The 22,389-nt window shown below is 53.5% G+C and overlaps 1 protein-coding gene across 1 annotated transcript in view; it reads right to left on the bottom strand.

Annotated features, from left to right (window-relative positions):
• Window positions 1–9,820, bottom strand: part of SH3PXD2B (SH3 and PX domains 2B) — an 87,649-nt gene extending 77,829 nt beyond the window's left edge. Inside the window, exon 1 of the mRNA XM_070414404.1 lies at window positions 9,746–9,820. Within this exon, the coding sequence (XP_070270505.1) occupies window positions 9,746–9,820 (75 nt within the window). The remainder of the gene's footprint in view (window positions 1–9,745) is intronic.
• Window positions 9,821–22,389: the final 12,569 nt, after the last annotated feature.

Genomic DNA, 22,389 nt, shown 5'->3' with positions numbered 1-22,389 from the left:
GGTTCTGTGGTCGCGTGGTGTGACTTTCTGTGCTGGCCCATGTCCCCACACACACTAAGCCACACCCCAGCCGTGTGTGCATTTGTTTATTTGCGGTGACTGGTGAATGAACGCATTTACTAGACCTATTCAGTATAAATTTAAAATTACAGCAATACTACAGAAAACTTTCCTGTGAAATTAAACTTTTCATATTCATGCTTAATTTTAATTACACAAACGTGCCTACATAAGTAATTTGTCAACTTTTTAACATATGCATTCAGAAAAACTACTTTATGATATAACAGACTTTCAGCTTTAAGAGACACCCCCTCGCCTGAATTACTCCCTTCTATTGAGATTTTACTGTATTTTTATTCCCATTTTACAGGTGAGGAAACTGAGGCACCGAGAGGTGAGTCATGTGTCTGAGGTTGCTGCTGGTAGGTAGCAGAGCAGGGGTTTGAACCCAGGCTGTCCGGTGCACTTTCTCTGCTTATCAGAAGCAGGAATGGCACACGAAAGTTTGAACTGAAGTGACATTTTGGTAATCGGACGATTTGAAAGGCCTACCCCATCTGATCGTGAGACAACTGCAGGAGCCCGGAGCGCAAGAGAAGCAGGCTGGGACATCTGCTGAGACGACCCATCAGGTGGGGGAGGGCCTGGCTCCTTGCACCCACAGCCCAGGGGACCAGGGTGGCATGTATGGCTGAGGAGGTCCACTATTTTTCAAGCACAAAGAAGCAATAACCCTTTGTTAAAAAACCTGCCTGCGGGGCCTTCCGTCTCCTGAGGGCACTATCTCTGTGACACAGCACAGACAGGAACACACCTGTGGGGCAGGACAGGCTCTGCCTTGCTCAAGGCCTCCCCCCTCTGACCCCCTCTGATCCCCCCCACCCCCGCTGGCTGCCGCAGGGTATCCAGTGAGGGGCAGGCATTCCATAAAGGCTTCTCAAACAGAAGCACATGGAAACCCCTAGCACACCCCCAAGGCAGCCGGCAGGAAAGGGGCAGAGATTCGCATCATGGCTACCATTGTCATTAATACTACTTTTCAGGACTACCACCACCGACGGCCTTTATTTATTTTAATTTATTTATTTTTATACTTTTATTGATTTCAGAGAGGGAGGGAGAGAGAGAAACATCAATGATGAGAGAATCATTAACCAGCTGCCTCCTGCACGCCCCCGACTGGGGATCGAGCCTGCAACCCGGGCATGTGCCCTGACCAGGAATCGAACCATGACCTCCTGGTTCATAGGTCGACACTCAGCCATTGAGCCACACAGGCCGGGCCCGAGTGCCTTTTACGCAGGAGGCATCACGCGCGGTTCTGTGGGACATGAGTCAACCCTCGCAGCGCCCTGGACTTGCAGGTGAGCACTATGACCAGCTCCATTTCACAGGCCCGAGCCAGGTCAGCCAGCTCGGGGGCGCTGGGAGAGGACCCACAGCCAGGTCTTTCATCCTGAAGGTCACAGTGGGTCCTAAGACCTGTGCTAGTAGCTGGCATCCATGCCCCTAGAGGTGGGACAGAGTACAGATTGAGGGCCTATGTTATCAAAGAAGCAGCACACAGCCCCAGCCGGTTTGGCTCAGTGGATAGAGTGCTGGCCTGCGGACTGAGGTTCGATTCCGGTCAAGGCACATGCCTGGGTTGTGGGCTCGATCCCCAGTGGGGGGCGTGCAGGAGGCAGCCGATCAGTGATTCTCTCTCATCATTGATGTTTCTATCTCTCTCTCCCTCTCCCTTCCTCTCTGAAATCAAGAAAAATATACTAACAACAAAACAAAGAAGAAGCACACAGCAGTGTTAGAAGGAAGACCCTGTACTCATGCTACACACACAGAAACTAAGTCTCAGGGTTAAGTGCCAGATATATTTGTCTCTAACAAGTTCTTTCCACTCAAGTTTGCTACAAAAGGGGGTGCCAGGGGTGCCTGGGAGAGGCAACTGGTGGCTGGGAAACAGAAGGCAGCTAAGGTGGCGGCAGATTCCCGTCTGTTCCAACCCGCGAGCTCGCCTGCCAGAGGCCCCCACAGACCAGCAGAGAATTCCAGTTGTGCCTAAGAAGGTGTGACCGGCCCTGCAAACCTCAGCTGCTCAGAGCCTGACCAAGGGAGGAGGGAGGCTTCCAGGTCGGAGATACAGGGTCTGCCAACCCATCACTCCAGGGGCACCATCAACCCAGAGCTCCCCGGGAGCAAGAATGACTAAAGCAGTGGCTCTCAACCTTCTGGCCCTTTAAATACAGTTCCTCATGTTGTGACCCAACCATAAAATTATTTCCGTTGCTACTTCATAACTGTAATGTTGCTACTGTTATGAATCGTCATGTAAATATCTGATATGCAGGACGGTCTTAGGCGACCCCTGGGAAAGGGTCGTTCGACCGCCAAAGGGGTCGAGACCCACAGGTTGAGAACCGCTGGATTAAAGGATGGCAGCGGAGGCAGCTTGCATTTCACTCATCCAGGCGCCGGGAACAGGGGGATGAGGGAAGGGAAACTGGCGCCGGAAGCTTAAGTGACCCACTGAAGGTCACACGGCTCAGAGGTGGGATCCCAGGGCTGCTGCCTCTCCCAGACACACAGCTCTCTCGCTCGGTCCCCACCCTGCCATTCCTCGCCGAGTGACCTCAGGCAGTGCCCGCACCTCTCTGAGCCTCCAGTCACAGTGGGGGAAGTGGGAATGCTAACGATACGCCCTGAAGGATCAGGGCCCTGAATGTATAAATACGTCGCACAAATTAAGAGAACACCAATGACTCAATATCCCAAAATAGGGGGCAAAAGATAAGACACTCATATGGCTGATGAAGGTGTGAAAAGCAAACACCACCAGATACTATTCTGCACCCCCCAGACTGGCAAAAACTAAAAAGTCCGACAATTCAAGAGTGTTAGCAAGAACACAGAGCAAAGGCACCCACAGACCCTGTTCTTGGTGATGCATGTAAATGAGGTGAACACGCAAACCCCAGGACCCAGCAACTGTCCCCCGCCCCCCGTCTCTCCCCCAGCAACTGTGCACGAAGCAGCTCCAAGGAAGTGAGCCGCTGAGAACAACAGGAGCGCCAGTAAGTACCTGCACAGTCAGGGTGGAATATTAAACAGCAGTTGAAAGGAACTGGAACCACAGGAGCAACATCGATCCCAAAAGTGTAATGTTTTTATGTAGTTTTAAAACATCCGCCACGAGACTTTTGGAAGCGTTAAAAAGGTAAACACATTAAAAGGTATGGGGGTGGGGGTGGGGGGATTGATTGCAAACAGACACAGGGATCTTTTTTTGGGGGGGGGGGGGTGACGGAAATGTTATAAAACTGTGGTGATGGATGCACAGCTCTATAAATTTACTAAAAAATCAGCAAACTCGCCCTAACCGGTTTGGCTCAGTGGATAGAGCATCAGCCTGCAGACTCAAGGGTCCCAGGTTCGATTCCGGTCAAGGGCATGTACCTTGGTTGGGGACACAACCCCAGTAGGGAGTGTGCAGGAGGCAGCTGATTGATGTTTCTAACTCTCTGTCCCTCTCCCTTCCTCTCTGTAAAAAAATCAATAAAATATATATTTTTAAAAATCAGCAAACTGTACACTTACAATGGATGAATTTTAAGATATGGTAATTATGCCTCAATAAAGCTGTTAAAGAAAAAATCCCAGCTAATGGTCTATGTTTTTAAAATATATTTTTAGTGATTTCAGAGAGGAGGGGAGAGGGAGAGAGAGAAACATCAATGATGAGAATCACTGATCGGCTGCCTCCTACATGTCCCCTACTGGGGATCGAGCCTGCAACCCGGGCGTGTGCCCTTGACCGGAATCAAATTCGGAACCCTTTAGTCCAAGGCTGACGCTCTATCCACTGAATCAAACCAGCCAGGGCTAATAGTTTATTAACAAAAGTACATGGACCCAGCCTGAATGGCTCAGCTGGTTGAGTGGGCATCGCAAGGTTGTGGGTTTGATTCTCAGTCAGGGCACCATACCTGGGTTGTAGGTTGGATCCCCGGTCTCTCTCTCTCCCTCTCACTCTCTCTCTCCCCCCTCGCCCCCCTTCCTCTTCATAAGCATGTCCTCTGGTGAGGATTTTTTAAAAATGCATGGGACTGATAAACAGCAAAGGCAGGACATTGCTGTTGCTGTTTTTTTTTGGGGGGGGGGGGTAGAGTTGTGGAGGGTACACATGGGGCTTTGCATCCGCAATGTTTTATTTCTTAAAAAACAAAAATGATCTGAAACAAATAAGGCAAAATGTAAAAGATCACACAGCTGGACGATGGGTAGGTATTTATTCTATGTACCCATATGTTTAAAATAGTGTATTGCCCTGCCTAGCTAGTTTGTCTTAGTGGACAGGGCAGTCGGCCTGTGGAGTGAAGGGTCCCGAGTTCGATTCCGGTCAAGGGCATGCACCTTGGTTGCAGGCTCCTCCCTGACCCAGGCCCTCGGGGCTTGTGCAGGAGGCAACCAATCACTGTGTTTCTCTCACATTGATATTTCTCTGTCTTTCCCTCTCCCTTTCACTCTCTAAAAACCAGTGGAAAAATATCCTCGGGTGAGGATTAAAAATCTAGATATATAAAAGGCTAATATGCAAAGTGTCCTTGCGGGAGTTCTATTGCTCGCTATGACATGTGCTGACCACTAGGGGGCGGCACGGAATGAAGGAAAGCACCGGCCAGCAGCCGGGGAAGGGAGGCCCCTGAGGCCCTGGCCAGCAGCCAGAAGGCCCCGATTGGCCCTGATCTCCGGCCAGGCCTAGGGCTATCTATGCACGAATATTGTGCACCGTACCTCTAGTGTGTGTATATATATATTTTTTCCAAAAAAATAAAAATAAAATAGTGTATCGATATAACTAAAGGGCTGTTGTGATGACTAAATACACAGAGAGCTTGACCCAGCGTCTGGCCCACAACAACTGATCCGATTTCAGCTGTTATAAACATTGCTGCTCTAACTACTACCAGCATGCTCTTCTTTTTTTGTTTTTAAATTAAATATATTTCTATTGATTTTTTAGAGAGAGAGGAAGGGAGAGAGATAGAAACATCAATGAGAGAGAAATATTGATCAGCTGCCTCCTGCAGGATCCCCCCCAGGGGATCGAGCCCGCACATGCCCTAACCGGGAAATGAACCAGTGACCTCTGGGTTGCTGGGTCGAAGGTCCACAGATGAGCTCCACAGATGGGGCCATCATGCTCTTCTTAACATCCAAGGAACTCATGACAGAGCGAGCCAGCACCTGGGGCCCTGATGACTAAGCCTCTTCTAAACCCAAGGCTTCGGCTACCCCCACTCCGGTGCAGGAAATGGGGCAATCAAATAAAACCCGCAAAACCCACAGGGGGCACTTCCTCCTCCCCTCAAGCCAGAAGATAACCCAGCCAGGTTCTCTCCTGGGGCGGCAGCTTGCAAACCCCTCTCCATTCACTGGGAAAGCCCTGGCTCTGGGCAGGAAAGGTGCCGGCAGAGAAAGGCAGCGGCTCCGGGGAGCCTCTCCAAATAATATCATTGATTTTATCGCCAACAGCAATGCTACCCAACCTCTGGGATCTCAGAGGCCAGAGGAACTTCGGACCCTGCGACTTTCAGACCTGGCCTGTGGCTGGGCCCACAGGTGGATGAGGCTGGGGCAGGGCATGGGAAGGAGGCCACCCCGATCATGAAACGATGCCATTTCAGGAGGAAGAGGTGGCCCGGCCCCGGTGGGCAGCCCCAACTCCAGGTACAGTTCTCCAATGGTTATCTCCAGAACCAGTAACCTGTTTCCTACAAGGCAACCGGGTGATGAGCAGCGGGGGTGGCCGGACTAGCTACAAAGGGGGAGCGGGCTGGAGGGGATTAAGGGTCTTGGTGCCTGGAGCGCTCCATACCTGATCTATACGTTCTAACACAGTGACTGCAGGTAGGGATGAGTGTGATTTTGACCCCCTGGGAACATGTCTACTAGACACATTTTTGGTTGTCCCAACTGGGGAGGGGGATGCTTCTACCATCTAGAGCAGTGGTTCTCAACCTTCCTAATGCCGCGACCCTTTAACACAGCTCCTCATGTTGTGGTGACCCCCAATTTCATTGTTACAAATTGAACATAATTAAAGCATAGTGATTAATCACAAAAACAATATGTAATTATATATGTGTTTTCCGATGGTCTTAAGTGACCCCTGTGAAAGGGTCATTCAACCTCCAAAGGGGTCGCGACCCACAGGTTGAGAACCACCGATCTAGTGGGTAGAAGCCAGAGATGCTACTAAACACCCCATAGGGGCAGAAATAGGACATGGGGACCAGCTATAATTGTAAGAACGTTAATCATGCTCTGTTAACTGCGACTGTTTTGTTCTGATTAAAAAGGCACATTCCGGTCTGGCTGGGACCTGGGAGCTCACCTGGAAATGCAGCCCATCCTCCCCATCAGGGGCTGCCCGTTAGGGTGGACAGATGAACAACTTTGTTGCAGAAACCAGAGCCGCCAGCCCTCTGAAGACCCCCCGCCCTTGGCATAGCAGGCCTCTGAAGACCCCCCGCCCTTGGCATAGCAGGCCTCTGAAGACCCCCCGCCCTTGGCATAGCAGGCCTCTGAAGACCCCCAGCCCTTGGCATAGCAGGCGTCTGAAGACCCTCAGCCCTTGGCATAGCAGGCGTCTGAAGACCCCCAGCCCTTGGCATAGCAGGCCTCTGAAGACCCCCAGCCCTTGGCATAGCAGGCCTCCGAAGACCCCCAGCCCTTGCATACCTGCGGGCTATTGCAAGTCTCCAACCCCCATTACCTATAAACTGCCCTTCCCCCTGGGCATACCCTTCCCCCTGGGACAAAGATTTTTGTCTTTCTACCCAATACAAGCAGCTGGCTCATGGTGGGGGGCAGAGCAGGTTTTTGTGGTTGACCCGCTGCTCTCCCACGCTGCCGGCAGGATTGGAATAAACGCTCATGATGATTCAACCCTGTCTCTGCTGAATCGGCTCAAGCAGTGACAGGCAGCCGGATCCACTGATGGTCCGGTTATAATCCTGCAGCGCACAGGACAGCCGCACGGCAAAAAAATTACCTGGTCTACAATGTCAGCAGTGTCGAGGTTGAGAAATTCTGCCCTTGAGGCAAGTTGGCGTATCTACAATTTACAGGTTATAGACGATGGAGCCAAGAAAGGTACATTCACCAGCCCCAGGTCACCCAGCAGGATGGCAGCGGAGCCCAGGACTGTTCAACTCCCTGTTCACACTCTCTCCAGGGCGGCTGGGCCAGGTTCAGGAAGGAGGCTACGGAATGGAACGAAAGCGCAGACCCATGCCAACCGCTGCCTCCACACCCATTCCTTCCAGGGCGGTGGGGTGGGTATGGCCTGGGAACAGGAGTGGGGGTCGTGGCAGTTTCTGGTGGGTTCAAACCCCCGCCGTCACGGCATTAAATCTGCCCCATTCTCGCGGACGACTCAAACCGCAGTCCAACCCATCGCCTCTCTTCATCCGGGGAACCCAAAGGCTGGACAGAAGGGAGGGGAGGCCACCTTGAATCACGATACGAGTGACTAAACCCACACACAGGAAAACAAGCTCCTGGTGAAATCCCTCCCCATGTGACTTTCGCATGTTTCCAATCAGAGTGACAGGGACACCACGGGGCAGGGAGGCAGGCATCTAACCGTTATGGAAAGCCAGCCGGACCAGTCACATGGTCCCTCCCCCTAGGAAGTGGGCACCCTCACCCCCCCAAGCAGACAGGGGAGGAAACTGAGGCTCTGAGAGGCCACACGGCGAGCAAGTTGGGAGGCCAAGATTGGAACCCCAATCCACATTCGAACTTTCAGAGGCTTGTCCTGAGAGGCCCCTAAAAAGTGGTTGAAAGCTTAGAAAGACGCCTCTCAAAGCTGCAGAAGCTTCAAAAAAAAAAAAAAAAAAACCTGGCAGAAAGGGATCTGACTAAGCAGACACGGAAAGCCTCAGGGTGGTCACAGGAGATGGCAGGCTTCCCGGCGTTTTAGGGGCGCTGTGAGGGTGTGAGTCCTGGGAAGTGGTGTCCTCTGGTGGAATATCACTTTTGGGGCCCAACAGACTCGGATTTAGATACCTGCTCTGCCCCTGGCTGTGAGCTCAGGCGCAGGACCTCACCTTCCTGAGCCTTAGTTTCTCCATCTGTAAAAGGGGCTCAAGGACCCGTCCGACACGCATGTGACGGGAAAGCAGGGGAGAGAGCGCGCGGCCGCTGGTGCCAGCTCTTGGTGGCTGTTTCTATTCTGGTTTTGCCAGCTCACAGGTCTGGTGGGAGGCAGCATGGTGCGTGTCAGACCTCCGCCCGTTGCCATGTTGGTGAAACCGTCGCCTAACCCAGCGAGGCAAGGCGGGTTATACACTTAACAGGCTCCAACAAGAAACCCAGGATCTGGCAGCATGTGAAACAGTTCACACACAAAAAGGGGGAGGGGGAATCAGACAATTCAGCTCAGTCCTGGAGTCTAGGGAAACTTTACTCTATTTAAAGATGCCACAGGTCCAGGAAATAGCTTCCCACCGCCGGGCGAAGGGCTGAATAACCAGCTGCCCAGCCAATAACAATACAGACGCACACAGCACACCCCTTCTCGCAGGGTGCACCCCGCTATCTCCTCTCAGAATTTCACAGGCTTCGCGAGGAGGGCACGCCGGTCTGCCGGGCAGGAATGAGCCTCTGAAGAAAACGGATCCAAAGACGACTTGACTCTGGGGGAGGCCAAGGAGCCGAATTTGGCCAGCCAACGCCCTGTGCTATTCATTGTTCCACTCCTCTTTGTTAGGGTTTTTTCTCCCCTCCCTCTCCCTCTTTTTTCCTTCCTGGTGAACTTCTCTGCAGCTAGGCGCTGCCATGGCCCCCTTCTCTCCAGTAGGGAGGCCTCCCCAAAGCCTGGGGGAGGGGGAGACAGCCTCCCACAGCCCCATTATCCCTCTACCCCAAACCTCTGAGGTGGGCCCAGGGCCCCCTGGACCCCCCAGATTCAGCTCCTAGGCTGCTGTGAAAGCCATTTCCCACCTGCGGGTCCCTGTCCGCTCCAGGCACACCTTCCAGCGGCGGGGAAGACCTGAATTCAGCTCCACCTTCTAGAACCGGCAGCCTCTTGGAACCTCAGCTTTCCCATCTGCAGAATGGACCCACTGGCCCATTTCCCCAGTTCCTCACCGGCCCTAAGCAAGAGTCGCATTGCGCAGAGGGAGTCACCAGGAGAAACTTTCCCACATTTTAAAACAGAAGTTATTGGGGGGGGGGGGGTGCAGGGGCTTTCTTTTTTCACCTTTTTAGGGTGCAGGCGCTCCAAGGACCCATTCTCAGAGAGACCTCCTGCACCGCTGGGGCCGGCTCCCCTGAAAGGGCGCGGCCGAACCCGGCGATCCCGGGGTGGGGGGCTACCTGTGGCTGGTCCCTGCGGCCCGAGGGCCAGAGGACCAGGAGGGGCCCGAGGGCAGGCGCTCCTCTCTCTCTGTCCCTACGTCGCCTGGGGCCGGGCCCGACTTCCACGGATGCGCAGGACACGAGAGGAGGGGGCCAGGGGAGATGGAGAGGGTGAGAGAAGCGGCCCGGGGGCGAGGAGGGAGGACGGGGCGGCGGACGAGAACCCGGCAAAGGAGAGGGGGGAGGGGAGAGGGAGGAGCCGGGAGACCCGGCGGCACGGCGCGGTGGGGAGCGCGCCGGGGGCAGGAGTTCCGGGGCCGGGGGCTCCCGGTCGCCTCGGGGGCTCGGGCCGGGGGGCGTCGGGCCGCGCGGCACTCACATAATGCTTGTTGGGCACCCGCCGCTTCTGCACGTCCAGCACCTTCACCTCCACGATGCTGCGCCGCGGCGGCATGGCTGCTGCTCCGGGGGCCGAGCGCGCGCGGGGCGCGGGGGGCCGGGGCTGCGGGGGGCGCGCCGCCGCGGGTCGAGAGCCGGGGGCCGAGTGCGAGCGGGAGCCCGGGCCGAGCACGAGTCCCCGCCGCCGCCGCCGCCCTGAGCTCAGCGCGCCCGCCGGCCCGGCCCGCCTCCCGCCCCCGGCCCGCCCCCCGCGCCGCCGGCCCGCCCCGCTTAAAGGGCCCGGCCCCGCCGCGGGCCCGGCCGGCCCACGTCCGGCCTCCGCCGGGCCTTTGTCCCCGCGCCCAGCCGCCGCGACGGGGAGGGGCCGGCGCGCACCCCCCGCGCGTTCGCCGGTGGACTCCTGGGCTCGCGGCGCTCCCCGGGCTCCGGGAGCCGCGGTCCGGCGCCGGATGGAAGGGCCGGACTTCCCGGGTCCAGTTCCGGCTCGGTCACCTGGGGCCGGTCGCCGAACCTCTCTGGGTTCCGTTCCCCATCTGTGAAACGGGCCTGGCGGGACTGCCCGCCAACCAGGGCTGCCCTGGCGAGAAAGCGCACGCGAAGCCAGTGGCCATGCGTACGGGTTGACATTTGTAAACCAGCCCACGCCCTCGGGATGCGGGGGGCAGCGCGGGGGGGTGGTGGTGCGGGGGGAGCTTCTGGGCTTACAGTCCGAGAGAGGGGAGACAGGGAGAGAAAAACCGCAGCAAAGGCAAACAAAATATCTGCAACAATAGTGCGAGGCAGGGTAAGGGGTGTGTGTGTGCGTGCGTGCGTGTGTGAATGAATGGGGGGCCAGTGGGTGCTTGTTATAACGCAAAGCCATCAGCCTCAAACGTGGAGGAGCACTTCCTCCCGGCCAGGTGCAGTGCCTCCCTCTTTTCAGAAATGTTCTTTGAATCCTCAGGGCAACTCTTGGAGGGAAAGGTTGCTGACCGACCCAATTTACAGAGCAGGGGCCTCCAGGCTGTGAGAGGGGTCTCGGGACTCCCCGAGCGATGGAGGCGTGTTTCACAGGCTGCAGTTCGGGTGCTGGGCTGCTCCCCACTCCATCCAGCGCCTCCTGGTCCTGGCCTGGCTTGGAGTCCGTTTCAGGAGAGGGTAGCTGAACCAAGGGCCGAATGAAGGCACATGTCACCAGGCGGACTGGAGGGTTGGGGCTCTGGCCGAGGCTCTCACACTGGTAAGCAGGGCTCTTTCCAACAAGTCACATAGCTCCCCTCCCTGCCTGAAAGGGGGGGGGGGCTCCCTCTAACCCTGGGTCCAAGGTCAGCCTTTGGACGAGGGTGGGGGTCATCTGGAGAGGACGCTGCTCCGCAGCCCTGGCCAGGCCGAGGTGTAGTTTGGTTTGACTGTCTTTGGATGAGTTCCTCCATTTGCCCCTCGGACGTCTCTGCCAGGTCTAACCATTGGCGGGGGCGGTGGGAATGGCACCAGGTGTTAGACAGGTGGTGTCAGACTGGACCTGGGTTCAGCAGCCTCGGTACTTGGGCTCTGGCTAGGAAAGAATTCAGAGCCCAGGTTCAAACTACAAGAGAACATTTATTTGGAAAATCACAGAGGTAGAAGGAGTAATTTGTAGAAGCAAAAAGGGCTTAGGAAACAAATTATAGCGGCAAAGGAAGGGCCCTTGGAGCTTAGAAGTGAGGAAGGTCAAGGTGATGTGCCTGGGGGGAGGCGGAGGAGGAGGGGAAAGGTGAGCCCTGCTCCCAGGAAGGAGAGCTCGCTGCAGTGCAGCTGGTCCCGAGGGCAGCCGTGGCATTGCGTGTCTGGTTTTGCAGCGTTTCTGGGCCTGGAGCTGAACTACCACTGAGGCCTAGATGTCACCTTCGGGAGGAAAGGTCAGGGGGTCCAAATGCGTGACCAGCGATCTGCTAGGGGAGGAAGAGTCACCCTGGGGGCGAGGTCCCCCCCACAACTGTGCTTTGCTGGGCACCCAGGGCTTTCCACCTGGCGACCTTCTTACCTGGCCCATGGCCCTTGCTCTGCCTCCGTCTGCCTTCCCGCCGACCCCATCACCACCCTGTTCTGATTGGAGGCTGGCCTGTGTGGGTCCCATTGACGGGCTCCCTGTCCCCTGGCTGCCCGCTGGGTTTGGCCCGTGGCAGGAGAGAGGTCTGAGTATTCGTTTCCCCAGCTCCCTTCCCGCGGGGCCATCCTTACCAATGGCATCTCCCCACGCTGGCTCCCTCAGGGTTCCCTCACCCACGTTCCCGGCTGAGGGTGGGAACAGCCCTGCTGGGCCTGCCGCATCGTCCCTTTGGGTCCCCCAAGCCCTGCCTGCACCTGTGTAAACAGCCTCTTAGTGAAGTTTCCTTGGTGACCAATGGGCGCTCGGTATCTGAGCATCGCCAGGACCCTCATGGAGAGACTTCCTGTACCGCACATTCTCCTGACCCATGTCTGTAAGTCAAAGGATTGGAAATGTCAAGGGTGACACAGGCCTGGCTTTGCTGTGCCTTCTACCTCACCCTCTGCATGAGCCCAGCCTTCCTAATAAGGCAGGACCGCAGCAAGCAGACGCTAGAGGAAATCTGTGAATCAGCCGGCTTCCTCGGTTTTCCCAGAAAGGCAAGGCGGGGAGACCTGCCCCCAGGGGCACCCGCCCCCCTCCGCCCCCCCAGCGGCACCCGGAGCAGCACAGCCGGTCCTGTGCCCCCAGGTGCTCACCTCCTCCCTGCAGCAGGCCTGGCCTATGAAGGCGAACTGCCCTCCCCACCGGCCGTGGGTGAAGATGCAATAGCTACGCGTTTCCAGACCCTTCCGTTGTCTTTCTTTTTAAATTGCAATAAAATATACATGACTTAAACGTTACTGTTGTAGCCCCTTTTTCAGTGTACAGTTCAGTGGCATCAAGTACATTCAAATCATTGTGCAACCATCACCACCGTCCCTCTCTGGAGCTTTTTAGATCTTCTCAAATGGAAACTCTGTACCCGTTAAACATTAACCCCCTTCCCACCCTTCCTGCCCCTGACAACTGCCTCCTGCCAAGTCACTGACCTCTCTGTACCTGCACCTCCCCATCTGTAAGATGGATAAGAATTATCCCGACCTCTTAGGCTTGTTCTGAGGTCTGAGTGAGATAATACAGGTAAAGCACATGCATTTTTATTTTTCCTTATTATTATGGGTTTTAAAAAAATCCTCACCCAAGGATATGTCTATTGATTTTAAAGAGAGAGGAAGGGAGAGAGATAGAAAGAGAATGAATAGAGAAACATTGATCGTCTGCCGCCAGCATGTGCCCTGACCGGGCATCGAACCCCCAACCTCCCTATGTGCCCTGATGGGGAATCGAACCTGCAACCTTCTGGTGGTGGGACAACCCTCCAGTCAACGGAGCCACCCAGCCAGGGCACATTTTTGTTATTCTGCTATTAGTCGATCTAATATAGTTAAACGTTTTCTTTAACTGCATTCAAATCCCAAACCTAATTTCACCCTAACTCTGCCCTGAAGCACATCCACTCCTTCTGAGTCCTGACCATTTTAGCCCTTTCTGGCCTGTGCCACCTCATCTCCCATCAGTTGCCTCCACTTTCCTCCCGTACCAACAATAGAAACAACTTGTGATCTCCAGAAAAAATACCTTCTGTATTTTCCCTACCTACATGCCTTGCCATAAGCTAGTCATTTCCCTGCTTTGCCTGCCGGTGACCTTCTATTCAGCCTTCAAAGCCCAGCTTGGATGTCACTTCCTCCAGGAAGCCCTCATCCCAAGTATGCTTCTTCCCTGGCTATCACCGTGCCTCATCACAGCCATTATTGCCTTGTCATTGAGCTGGCTCCTCTGCCGGACTCTGAGCTCCCAAGGAGCATGAGTGGGTCTTATTCGTCTCAAATCCCCTGGCGTGTGGCACAGACTAGCATGGAGAGGCCTCAGGGAAATGCGTGTGAGATGAATGAACCCATCTCCATCTGCATCTCCATTTCTCGGACCTAAGTCCTCGCTGGTGGGCTTGTCCCTACCTCTTCCCCAGGGATCTCGTCACACCAAGCTTCGCTGTGTCCAAAATGCTTCTGGGAATGTGGCGTTCTCCGCGATTGGGGTGAGGAGAAGACAGAGCAGAGAAGGAGGCAAATCTGCCTTCTCGGATTTATTCTGAAACCCTGTTCTAGACGTGCACTGTGCAAGCCGGAGAGAGGCAGGCCCTAGGCCAGTGGTCGGCAAACCGCGGCTCTTTGGCCCCTTGAGTGTGGCTCTTCCACAAAATACCACGTGCGGGCGCGCACTACAGTGCGATTGAAACTTCGTGGCCCATGCGCAGAAGTCGGTTTTCGGCCTGGGTGAGTCTATTTTGAAGAAGTGGCGTTAGAAGAAGTGGGGGTGTAGGTTTGTCGGGCGACGGGAGACAGGGTGCAGGTGGGCCACGGGATATGCAGCTCGGGGGAGGTACATCGTTTTGAGGTACGTTCGCTGAGGTCGACCCCTTCCAACTCTCCCATCCACGCTCGTCTATCTGAAACAAGTATACAAGACAAGTGTGGATGGGAGAGTTGGAAGGGGTCGACCTCAGCGAACATACCTCAATCAGAGGACGTTTTTAGCAAAGGCCAGCTTAGGAGTACCCTAATTAAGTTACTAATGTACCTACCTGTATAGTTTAAGTTTAAAAAATGTGGCTCTCAAAAGAAATTTCAGTCGTTGTCCTGTTGATATTTGGCTCTGTTGGCTAATGAGTTTGCCGACCACTGCGCTGGGAAATCAACACCGGAGTTGACAAAGCGCAGCCTTCCGTTGGGAGGAGGGCTGCATGTCCGAGGGGCGCCGCACCCATCAGCCTGAGTTAGGTCCTGGTCTTTTTGTGATTTCTGGTGTCTGCCCGGCTGGCCGGCTGCACATCTCCCAAATCCCAGGTTCCCAGGATGGTGGCCAAGCCCAGCAGGCTGAGGCCTGTCCTTTCCTGCCGCTCCCCACCCGCTGCCTCTAGAAGGAACCAGGCTGCCTTCCAGGACGAAGGCCGGGGACTTGGAACGAGACGCGTTCCCTCCAAGACTGCTGTCTGGTCGGCTGGCTTGGCAAGATGCTCGTAATTAGCACGGCCAAACCTGGAAACGCTTAGTGGCCAGGCACACCAGGGCCTGTGAAATAGATCACGGCTGTAAGCGAGCAGGCCTTCAAGCGAGGTTCCAGGTGCCCGGGCTGCGGGACAGAGCTCAGGGGCGGGGAGGAGGGTGAGAGAAGTGGCATCTCAGAGGCGGGAAGGGGGAGATCACACTTTTCTTCCTTCTAGCTCCTCCCTTTCCCTGGCTGCCAACAGCATCTTCCTCCTAAAAGGAAGCTCTGCTCGCTCTAGCTGGTTTGTCTCAATGGATAGAGCGTCGGCCTGTGGACCGAAGGGTCCCGGATTCGATTCCGGTCAAGGGCATGGACCTTGGTTGCAGGCTCCTCCCTGGCCCGGGTCCTGGTCGGGGCTCGTGCAGGAGGCAACCAATCGATGTGTTTCTCTCACAGCGATGTTTCTCTCTGTCCTTCCCTCCCTCTTCCAATCTCCCTAAAAAATCAATGGAAAATATATGCTCAGGTGAAGATTAACAGTAAAAAGGAAGCTCTGTTCATGATCCGTCTCTGCTCAGAAGCCCTCACTGGCTCCCACTGCTCACAGAGGCTCATGTGCTTTAGGTCGGCATTCAAGGACGCTACACCCCGGTCCCTTCGGTACTGCCTCCATCTCTATTTTGTGTTTATCCATTGGGGATACATCTGTCTTTTTCCTCCTTTGTAAAGGGATGTGTGTGTGTGTGTGTGTGTATGTGTGTGCGCGTGCGCTATAATATGACTTCTATTGAGCACCTACCATGCACAGCACCAGACATTCCATATTTATTTCTCTATCTAATTTGCCCAACACCTCTGCAATGTATGATTTTCCCCATTTTTAAGTGAGAAAAGCAAAGCTTGGAGAAGTTGCCCAGGGTCATGATACAGGAAAGTGGTGAAGCCAGGATCTGAACTCAGATGGACTGGGCTGCCTGACCCATGATCTTCCCACTGGAACAAGAGCCCCCTTGAGGACTGGACTGTTGTCTTCTAAATGTTTGCATTTGCTCCCCTCCATACGTAGGAGCTCCTCTGCTGTAGACGGAATGCTGGCATTGTCCCAAATTGCATGTTAAAATAAACCTCTGATGTGATGGTGTTAGGAGGTGGGGGTCTCTGGGAGGTGACTAGGTCATGAGGGTGCAGACCTCCTGGGTGGGATTAGTGCCCTTATAAGACTCCATAGGGCTCCCTTGCCCCTTCCACAGGTGAGGGAGGACTCAGCAAAAAGAGGATCATTTGTAAGCCAGGGAACGGGCTCCCCCTGCACTCCAAAATTGCCGGCACCTCGATCGGAATTCCTCGTCTCCAGAACTGTGAGAAATAAGTTTCTGCTGTTTATAAGCCAGCCGGTCTGTAACATCCTGTTATGGCAGCCCAAACCGGCCCAGCTACCCTCTGAAGCCATTCCCTATCTCCAGTTAGATGGGTCTTCAGAAAAGGCAAATTAGGTCATATCTATGAAGGCCAAGTCCTCTCCAAGCCCTCAGGGCCCAGCAGGATCCGGCCTCTGCTGACCTCTTGACCTCCCCCTGTCCTCCTCTCCCAGGCACACTGCCCTCCAGCCACTCTGGCCTCTCCATTCCTAGAACACTCGGCACTTAGCACATCTGCTTCCTCTTCCCGGAGTGCTGTTCTCTCCACTGGCCCATCCCTATCTATCCAGGCCTTCTCTAAGGGGAAACGTCATCTCTCTCCCGTGTGTATTTCTTCACACAGGCGTTGCCACCCTCTTATTTATCTGTCAGCCAGAACGTCAGCTCCATGCGGGCAGTCCTATCTGCCCCTTCGATTATCACCCCCAAGGCCAGCTCCGTGCAGTGGGCTCTTAGGAAATAGTTGTTGAACCAGTGGGTGCTGTTTTCCCATCCCTCCAAGAGGCAGGGCCTCGTCCTGCTCAGAATGTCCGACCCCCTCGTAACTGCTGGGCAAGTGTTCGTTGAAGGAATGAATGGCTGCGTGAGTCTATGAAAGATCATGTTGGTCACAAAAATGTTCGGGTTACATGTCAGGTCCATGGGCACATGCTCCGCAGGACTCTGAGAGGGCCACGTGGGGTGACGCCCATCTTGTTCACAGAAGCCTGGAGAGACTCGCAGAAAGCCTCGGTGTGTCAAAAGGTAGAGGATACTGTCAATGAAGTTTCCTGGTCAGATTGGGTGCACTTCCTCATTAAACCACAAGGTGGCAGCCTGTCTTGGCTGCCCCCTATATACCCCCGGACTCCGTCCCCAAGGAGCAACAATCATTGTTTCATCATGTTCATTGCCTCCCACTGTCCACGTTCCCAAGTGAGTCTAACTGCTTAGTTACCCCGTAAGAGTGTAGTGTTGGATATGAAGGTCATGGTTCATCCGGCCTTGCCTACTCAGATAAAGTCTGTCAGAGTGTAATCCCAAAGTGCAGGGAGCGTTAGGTGTTCACTAGTATCTATTTACATAAGTATTGATCACGTGTATAAATAAGTGTTTATTGAGCAACTAATATGTGCCAGGGACTGTACGAAGTGCTTGTGATACATCAGTGAGCTAAACAGGTAAAGATCCTTTTCCTTGTGGCTCACATTCCAGTGGGAAAGTAGACAATATGCAAAAACATAGGATATAAGGAAACTGTACAGCAGGTTAGAAGGCAAAAAGTGTTATGAACAAAATAGAAGCAACACAAGCTAATGGGGACTGGGAGGCCAGGGGTGGGGGGAGCAGAGGCAATTTCATTTATTTATTTTATTTTATTTTATTATTATTTTTTTTTAAAAAATATATTTTATTAATTTTTTACAGAGAGGAAGGGAGAGGGATAGAGAGTTAGAAACATCGATGAGAGAGAAACATTGATCAGCTGCCTCCTGCACAGCCCTTATTGGGGATATGCCCGCAACCGAGGTACATGCCCTTGGCCGGAATCGAACCTGGGACCCTTCAGTCCACAGGCCGATGCTCTATCCACTGAGGCAAACCGGTCAGGGCATTATTATTATTATTTTTAATCCTCATCTGAGGATATTTTTCCATTGATTTTTAGAGAGAGTAGAAGAGAGAGGGAAAGACACAGAGAAACATCAATGCGAGAGAAATACATCGATTGGTTGCCTCCTGCATGCCCCCGACTAGGGCCGGGGAGGAACCTGCAACCAAGGTACATGCCCTTGACTGGAATCAAACTAGGGACCCTTCAGTCCCCAGGCCTACGCTCTATCCACTGAGCCAAACTGGCTAGGGTGGGGTGGCAATCTATATATATAAAAGCCTAAGTGACCATCCGACCGTTCGACCGTCCGACTGGTAGCTATGATGCACAATGACCATCAGGGGGCAGACGCTCAATGCAGGGGCTGCCGAGCTGCAGTGACTTGGCAGCTGCGGTTCTTGGGTGACACACCCAGAACCAGAGAGGAGGGAGCCCGATTCCGGGGGTGCGTCACCCGAGAACTGCCTTCTCGCAATCCGGGACCCCTCAGGGCATGCCGGAGAGCCAGTTTCGGCCTGATCCCCACAGGCCAGGCTGAGGGACCCCACCTGTGCACGAATCTGTGCACCGGGCCTCTAGTTTTAAATAAGATGGTACAGGTAGGCTTCATTGAGAAGGTGACTTTGAGTAAAGACTTGAAGCAGGTGAGGCAGTGAGCGGCGGGTGCCTGGGGGAAGAACCCTCCAGGAGGGAGCAGCGGGATCGGCCTGTCTGAGAACAGAAAGGAGGTCAGTGTGGCTGGAGGGGAGCAGGAAAGGGAAGAGAAGCAGGACAGGTGGGATCAGAGAGGTAATGGGCCCCAGGGTGCACAGGGCCTCGTAGGGACCATGGGAGCTCTGGCTTTGGCCCTGAGAAAATGGACAGGGGCAGCGGGAGCTGATGGATGTTTTTACAGGCATCGCCCTGTCCGCTGGGCTGAGATTAATTTCTAGCTCCAGGGCACGTGCTTGGATTGCAGCCTTCCACCCGCTAGAGTTCAGAGTGGGTCATGTGACTTGCTTGGCCATCGAAATGTGAACAGAAGTGAAGTTTCGATTTGGCAGCAGGGCCAAAGGGCAATTGGGCCCCCGCTCTGCCTGGCAATGCTCCAGGATGCTCTTCCAGCCTGGATCCTGGAACCATCATGATGATGCTATGGAGTGAACTTCTCCCATTCACATGTTGAAACCTACCCCCCAAGGTGATGGTATTAGGAGGTGGGCCTTTGGAAGGTGATGCGTCGTGAGGGCAGAGTTCTCAGGAACAGGATTAGAGCCCAAATAAAAGAGGCCCTTGTCCCTTCTACCCTGTGAGGACACAAGTCTCCTGACCATGCCAGACCCTGGTCTTGGACTCCCCAGTCTCTAGGGCTGTGAGAAATAAATTTCTGTTATTTATCAGCTACCCGATGTGTGATATTTTGTTATCTCAGGCCAATTGGACTGAGATGAGCAGAGCCCCTCTCCAGGCCTGTGTTGGAGGTGAATGTGGGGCAAAGCCTTTGCTGGTTAAGTGAGTAGGGTTTTTGGTATTATTTGTTGCTGCAGCATAGCCTGTCCTGTCCTGACCGCTAGGAGCAAGGAGAGAAGGAGAAGACCGACTGTAAGTGTTACTGTAATCAAGATGGTGGCCCAGGTGGGGTGTTAGCAGTGGGGATGCTGAGGAAGGTGGGTTCTGGATATGATCAATTTTACCTTGTTGGGTGCTGGCAAGTTCATTAAAATGTTCCTGAGCAGCCTGGTCGGTGGCTCAGTGATTGAGCATCAACTTATGAACCAGGAGGTCACAGTTCAATTCCCAGTCAGGGAATATGCCTGGGTTGTGGGCTTGATCCCCAGTGTGGGGCACGCAGGAGGCAGCTGATCAATCATTCTCTCTCATCATTGATGTCTCTCTCTCTCTCTCTCTCTCTCTCTCTCTCTCCCTTCCTCTCTGAAATCAATAAAAAACGATTAAAAAAAATAAAATGTTTTTGAGCTTCGTTCTGGGATACAGCTACTTGGAAACAGTTTGATCCTTTCAGATTTTGTCTTTATGTGTCTTAGGCAGTACCAGGCTGCATTTAATCTGGGGTTAATTTCCCCCACTACCGAGGCACGAGCCTTCCTAGACATTCACATGATGCTCCCTGAGTTATGAGGTTTTCCACTCTTGCTGCTGGAAATGGGCACCACTCCCAGCCCTGTGTGAGCTCTGTGCCCATTCCCCTGTAATCTTTCAAGGTGATGCTTTCCCCAGCCAGGGGGTCTTCAGGTGCACGTGCTGATAACATTGAACTGCCTACCCAGAGGGCCCCTCTGCGGATCTCTAGAGTTCTCGCTGAGAATCTTTCTCCTCTCCAGCTCTTTGCCCCGCAAGCAACAGCTGTCTTGGCTTCTACTCTACTCCCAGCTTCTTTTCTGCATCTTAGAAAGGCGGCCAGGGTTTCTCTCCCCGAACTGCGGTCAGGGCATCGTGGGGCTCCTCTCATTTGTGTCTTGTCCCTCAAGAGCCACTGTCCTTTGTTGTTTGTGTTCATTGTCTTGACTGCCATTGCTTCCTGCATTTTGGCCTATTTTTTCATTGTTGCGGATGGGAGGGTAAATCTGGTCTCTGTGATTGTGTCTTGGCCTGCATTACATTTTGATACTGAAATCATGTGGAGGATCACCCTCCATTCACCAAGCAATGCAACGGAAAGCAGGGAAAAGCGAAACAAATGTCAAAGCAATGAGAGGCCAATGTGACTGTTGGCAGCCTAATTTAATAAAGCATCAGATGATGTCTTTTTTTTTTTTTTTTTTTTTTTACAATGAATGGCACTTTGGAGTTGATAAAATACAGTATTTCACAGCCTGTGTCTGAGAACTCCAGCATCTGGAAATCATTGGGTCTATTTCTGTGGTCTGTTGTTTCTGCTGTTTCTAGTTCATTCTGCCTTGTCTCCTCATATCTTTGATTTATCTCCTCTCTACACCTTATTTGAGAAAGTAATTGTAGAAATAGTTTGAGGCCTAACGTGACATTATCTTCCTTCATGTAGGATTTTGGGGTCTTTTAGCCTAAGTTCCAGACTTGGTGCTACAGAACCGGGCCGAAGTTTATACCACAGCTGGCTTCCTTCTGCTTCACCCTGGTTCCTAGAAGGCAGCCTCTGAGTCTCAGACTGAAGGTGGCTTATTCAACTTCCTGCCGGAGGCAGACCCCATCCTACACTGTGCAAGCCTAGCACTTTGTGGCTGACAAAAGGGCAATTCCGACTCCCAGCTACTCAGATTAGCAAACGCCTCCAGGGTACAGCTGGTCCTGAGTTCTTTAGTCACCTCAGTGTAAGTGAGATCTTACACTGTTAGATCTTCTCTGATCTAACACTTACACTGTTAGATCTTTGATGCTTTCGGGGAAGATTTAAAATATTTCTAGCTTTTTACTTATTTACTAGAGGCCCGATGCACAAAATTCATGCAAGAGTAGGCGTGCCTTCCCCTGGCTGCTGGCACCGGCTTCCCTCTGGCACCCGGGACCTGGGCTTCCCTTGCAGCCCTGGCTTCATCCGGAAGGTTGTCCTGAAGGATGTCCGGTCTAATTAGCATATTATGCTTTTATTATTATAGATTTTATTTTTAAAAATATTTTTATTGATTTTTAGAGACAGAGAGGAAGGGAGAGGGACAGAAACATCCGTGTGAAAGAAAAACATTGATTGGCTGCCTCCTGAACACCCCCTACTAGAGACTGAGCCTGCAACCTGGGCATGTGCCCTGACTGGGAATCGAACTGGCAACCTTTGGGTGCACAGAACTGTGCCCACCCACTGAGCCATTCATGCCACAATTGTATTTTTATTTGTTTGCTTATTTACACAAACATTATATTGCACTTACCCTGGGCCAGGCAATTCTAAACACTGCACATAACAAGTCAATCCTGACAACAGGCCTATGGCATGGGTACTACTTGGTAGACAAGGAAACTGAAGTACAGAGAGTTTCAGTGACTCCTTCAAGGTCTCACAGCCGGCAAGTGGCAGAACCAGGACTGGAACGGAAACAGCCTGTACAGAGTTGATGCTGTTACGTCCATGGCTGCACAGGAACTCATGGCAGTGTAAGTGGCTCCTGCATGAAGGAGTATGATGCGACCCGTCCAACCTGCTGGCTGTCCCAGGAGGTCACGTTTAAGTGGAGAACGACAGGTAAGGGGGCCTTAGTTAATCATGAAATCGAGTGGCAGACTGGGGAATGGCATTGCAAAGGCCCGGAGGTGGGACATTTGAGGAATGGTGAGAAGTCCGCCGAAGAGGAGAATAACATAAGATATTGCAGGGGAGGTGGCCGGGGTGGGCTGTGTCAACCAACCCATGGTCCTTGGCGCCAATTCACCACCAACAGGAATTCCCAGTCTGGGGCGTGGTGAGGATGGAAACTTTCAGAGCAAACGGTTCGATTGTGAGACAGTATGGCTGCCAGGCCTTCTGGGAGGCCAGGAGTGAGGCGGCCCCCAGGCAAGTCCCTCTCCTGCAGGATATCTGCTCTCGTCAGTGGTCATTCCTCTCTGGTGGATGACACACTCCAGTGGTCTGTGCAAAGGCAAAAAGCAGTCCTGGAAGGGAGCTG

Source organism: Myotis yumanensis, unplaced genomic scaffold (genome assembly GCF_028538775.1).
Source record: "Myotis yumanensis isolate MYYU_CA2020_CCGP unplaced genomic scaffold, mMyoYum1.0.hap1 SCAF_5, whole genome shotgun sequence".
In the NCBI taxonomy this organism is placed as follows: Eukaryota; Metazoa; Chordata; class Mammalia; order Chiroptera; family Vespertilionidae; genus Myotis; species Myotis yumanensis.
This window is presented reverse-complemented; position numbering and strand designations above follow the sequence as displayed.